The sequence below is a fragment of the Temnothorax curvispinosus genome, unplaced genomic scaffold (genome assembly GCF_003070985.1).
Source record: "Temnothorax curvispinosus isolate PA1 unplaced genomic scaffold, ASM307098v1 QBEX01002027.1, whole genome shotgun sequence".
NCBI classification, from domain to species: domain Eukaryota; kingdom Metazoa; phylum Arthropoda; class Insecta; order Hymenoptera; family Formicidae; genus Temnothorax; species Temnothorax curvispinosus.
In genome coordinates, this window is record NW_020211807.1 from 1 (window position 1) to 4,972 (window position 4,972).

Here is a 4,972-nt window from a genome sequence, read left to right on the forward strand (position 1 = left end):
CACGACTGAAACAGTTTCTAATCAATCAACCGCTCTTCCTAGTACTTCAATCGCTCAAATTCCAAGTGCTAAGTTGCCATTTATAAAAATTCCAACTTTCGACGGAGATCCTGAAAAATGGCTTCCATTTAAAAATCTTTTCGCTTCATTAATAAGTGCTAGTACCTCGTTATCTGAGGTTGAAAAATTACAATACTTGAAAACTCATCTCTCGGGGTCAGCATTCGATTTAGTTAAGCATACAGCTTTGACTGCTGAGAATTTCAAACAGACTTGGGATTCACTCACCGAATTTTTTGAAAATACGAGACTATTAGTCAATACCACTATTCAATCCTTTCTCAATCTTAAACGAATGACAAAGGAATCCGCTGCTGAACTTCAACAACTTTATTCAAATATTACACAACTTTATCGTACACTCGAAACGTTAGAACGACCTGCTGAACAATGTGAAGATTTCATAATATTAATTAGTGCGCAAAAGTTAGATGCCGAAACCAATAAATTATGGGAATCTCATTTAGGCTCAACAAGAAAGCCTCCTACATGGAAACAGTTCAAGGAATTTTTATTCTCATGAATGTCATCTTTACAGTCTTTTGAAAGGTCTCAGCAGAAAAGGTCATTGCAACCAACTAAACCAAATTCGGTTCAAGTTCACCATCAAAGTAAAGTAAACGGTAATCAAAAGTCACTTTGTATTTTATGCAAAGAAAAGCATTATATCTCTTTTTGTCCTAGATACACTTCAAAAACGATACAACAAAAATTAGCTATTGTCTCAAAACATAAACTTTGTTATAATTGCTTGGGAACGCACCGAGTTTCGAATTGTCGAGTAACCAAACGTTGTCAAAAGTGTGGCCGGAAACACCATACTACAATTCATCAAGCAAATACATTTAAGTCAAATAACAAGGATAACACGGATAATAAGATCTCTTCTGCTGACACTTCAAGTAAACCTGAAGCAAAGGTTTTACATTCTTCCAGGGATATGTTTGCTGGATCTTCAATTTTATTAGCTACAGCTAAAGTTATTATCGTATCCCCGTCAGGGCAATTAAAACAAATCAGAGCGCTTATTGATCAAGGTTCAGAAGTTTCAATTGTAACAGAAAGAGTTGTCCAACAACTCAAATTGCCTCGACGTCATTCATCTACTTCGTTGATAGGAATTGGTGCACAAAAGGATAATAAAACTAAAGGCATAACATCATTCGTATTCAAGCCACATTTTCAATCAGATTTCGAAATGCAAATAGATGCTTACATTTTGCCGAAATTGACCTCTTCACTTCCTTCTCTTTCGCATGATAGGGATGCATGGTTGCATCTGAATAATCTTAAATTAGCCGATCCAACATTTAATAAGCCAGGTTCCATCGACCTAATAATAGGGGCTAACGTGTACCCTCATATCATAGAAGAAGGTATAGTAAGAGGAGAGCCTGATACGCCTATCGCTCAATTAACCAAGCTTGGTTGGATTGTATCCGGGTTAGCTAGCCTTCGTAAAATTAGTTCTCACGCTCAAGGTTATCACGTTTCAGTTAATGAGGATCTTCATGATCTCCTTAAAAAATTCTGGGAGACGGAAGAAGTTTCAGTTTCGAATAAGACTTTATCTAAAGACGAACAAGACTGCGAAGACCATTTTGTAGCTACACATTCTCGTGACGCAAACGGTAGATATATCGTCAAACTTCCATTTAAAGATTCCCCGAATAAGTTGGGAAATTCAAAGGCTAAAGCCATTCGACAAATGACTAACTTATATCATAAACTTTCCAATAACGATACTCACGCTCAATTGTATAAAGATTTTATTAATGAATACGAAGCATTAGATCACATGAAAAGAGTCAAGGATACGCAAAATGAACCGGATCTAGTATACTATCTTCCTCACCATGGTGTTTACCGGGAACATAGTCTCAGTACTAAATTACGAGTCGTCTTCAACGGCTCCAGTAAAACAACTACCGGCTATTCAATAAATCAGATTCTTCATTCGGGAGCAAAATTGCAACTCAATTTGTTTAACGTTCTTATCTGGTTCAGATTATTTCGATACGTATTTTTCGCAGATATTGAGAAAATGTACAGACAGATACGAATACATCCAGACGACTGGGATTTTCAAAGGATTGTATGGATTGATTTCTTAGGTAAACTTATTATATTTATTCTTCTCACCGTTACTTATGGTTTGAATTGTGCGCCATTTTTAGCTTTACGTGCATTCGAACAGTTGATACGTGATGAAGGACACAAGTTTCCTTTAGCTATTCCAACGATGAAAAAGGGAAGGTATGTCGACGACTTCTTTGGAGGGGAAGATACGATACAGAACGCTCGTAGGGTCGTTGAGCAAGTAAATAGTCTCTGCATGGCGGGCGGTTTCCCGTTAAAGAAATGGGTCAGCAACGAACCAGACATTCTCAGCTCCATTCCTGTCGATCTACGACTTGATAAGGCATCAATTCAAATAGAAGAATCCTCTATAATACATACCCTAGGGTTGTCATGGCATCCATCCATTGATCAATTTAGATTTACGTTGAATCTTGACGAGCCAAAATTAATCTCCAAGCGTACTATTCTCTCGACAATTTCAAAAATCTTCGATCCATTAGGATTTATTTCACCTATTACCATTTCTGGCAGAATTCTCATTCAGGAATTGTGGGCTAGTGGACTCGGTTGGGATGACGAACTTCCTACGGTCCTTCTTAACAAATGGAATCGATTCATATGTCAATTACAAGAAGCATCCAGTTTCACATTCCCGAGATGGATTGGGTTCAATTCGACCGATTCATTTGAATTACATGGATTTAGCGACGCATCTCAGAATGCTGCAGCAGCAGTGGTTTACTTACGTGCTTGTTCTACTGATCAATCTGTTACCATCACTCTTGTAGCGTCGAAGACAAAGGTTGCGCCTTTAAAAAGATTAACTATACCACGACTTGAACTTATAGCAGCTGTATTACTTGTTAAATTAATTCAGTCAATTCTTTTTACTCTAGAAAAGCCTAATTTACCAGTCTTTGCATGGATAGATTCGCAAGTGGTTTATCAATGGATTACCAATCATCCTTCTCGATGGAAGGAGTTTGTACATAACAGAGTTGTTTTTATTCAGGATACTTTGCCGCAATGCAAGTGGGGTTTAGTCCCAGGTGTACAAAATCCAGCAGATTTAGCTACAAGAGGGATTTCTCCCTCACAATTAAATGAAAGTTCCATGTGGTGGAGCGGTCCTGAGTGGTTGTCAAGCCCTAGATCTGCGTGGCCACAAATCTCTTCATCCCTTATTTCTGAGAATTTAGAAGAACGCGAACACCGAATTTGTGTTTTTGTAACTAATAAGCATCCGGAAGTTTGGAATCTTCTCACAAAATACTCGAACCTTACTAAGTTATTACGAATTACAGCCTTATGTCGAAAATTCATTCGTAAAGCTCATAAAGATACTAAATCCGAATTAACTCCTTTTCTTTCAGTCAATGATATCAATAATGAGAAATATTTTTGGATCAAAATTGTTCAACAATTTTCATTCTCACCAGAGCTTAAAATTCTATCGCAAGGACATTCACTTCCTAAATCGAATCCCTTGACTAACCTTGCTCCTTACATAGATTCAAATGGACTTCTACGAGTAGGTGGACGACTTCAACAATCATTACTTTCGAACGAAGCAAAACATCCTTTCATACTACCTAAAGAATCTGCTTTTACTACTTTGATTATAGACGATGCACATTCTCGAACCCTCCACGGAGGAACTCAGCTTACGCTGTCATTCATTCGACAAACTTATTGGATCATTAGAGGTCGGATACCGGTAAAGTCTTTTATTCTAAAATGCGTCAAATGTACTAGATTTCGGCAACAGCGAGCTCAGCAACTTATGGGTCAACTTCCTGTTGAAAGAGTGGTTCCCGCTAGACCATTTCTACATTCAGGTGTGGATTACGCTGGTCCGTTTACAATTAAAACTTGGAGAGGAAGGAACGCTAAAACCTATAAAGGTTACATTTCATTATTTGTTTGTTTAGCAACTTCTGCGATTCACTTGGAACTTGTTACCGATTACACATCTGAGGCATTCATTGCCGCATATAGACGATTCATTTCCAGACGCGGTATCTGTGCTACTCTCACTAGTGATTGTGGTACTAATTTTCAGGGAGCAGATAAAGAACTCAAACGATTGTTTTCTGCCGCGTCTGATGAGTGGAAACATATATCATCCAGTTTGCTCAATAACGGCACTCAATGGAAATTTAACCCTCCTTCGGCGCCTCACTTCGGAGGAAAGTGGGAGGCAGGAGTTAAATCAGTCAAATACCACTTAAAGCGTACAATAGGGGATACTTTACTAACCTATGAAGACATGTCTACTCTTCTATTCCAAATTGAAGCTGTTCTGAATTCACGCCCTCTATGTAGGTTGTCTGATGATCCCGATGATCTGTCCATTTTAACACCAGGACATTTTCTTATAGGAGAAGCGCTTTCGACCCTTCCTGAACCTTCTCTATCACTAGTTCAGATTTCTCATTTAAACAGATGGCAACTGTTGCAACAGAAACTCGAAAATTTCTGGTCACATTGGTCTAAAGACTATCTTCAAAGACAACTCTCAATCTACAAGTGGAACCAAGTTAATCCTTCGATAGCTGAAGGAACCGTAGTTTTGATTGTTAACGATAATTATCCACCTTCTAAGTGGCCACTTGGACGAGTCATAAAAACCCATCCGGGACCTGATGGTCATACGCGAGTCGTAACAGTTAAGACTCAATTCTCTGAACTTCAACGACCTATTACCAAGATATGTCCTCTTGATGTCAATCAAACTCAGTTGTAACTTGTTCGTTAATTACAGTTAACGAAGGCGGGCGGAATGTTGGAAATACAGGAGATGTCGATAACTTTTGGATATGGCTACAGC

At 38.4% G+C, this 4,972-nt stretch overlaps 1 protein-coding gene across 1 annotated transcript; it reads left to right on the top strand.

Annotated features, from left to right (window-relative positions):
* Window positions 1-588: 588 nt before the first annotated feature.
* Window positions 589-4,922, top strand: LOC112468788. The gene is made up of 2 exons (XM_025038139.1): window positions 589-2,174; window positions 2,238-4,922. The coding sequence occupies exons 1-2, from the start codon at window positions 1,001-1,003 to the stop codon at window positions 4,886-4,888; spliced, it is 3,825 nt and encodes a 1,274-aa protein (XP_024893907.1). The 5' UTR covers window positions 589-1,000; the 3' UTR covers window positions 4,889-4,922.
* Window positions 4,923-4,972: the final 50 nt, after the last annotated feature.

Coding starts and splice junctions, on each gene's coding strand:
- LOC112468788 (XM_025038139.1), top strand. CDS start 1,001: ATGTTTGCTGGATCTTCAATTTTATTAGCTACAGCTAAAGTTATTATC. Junction 2,175..2,237: donor TGTATGGATTGATTTCTTAG/GTAAACTTATTA, acceptor CGCCATTTTTAG/CTTTACGTGCATTCGAACAG.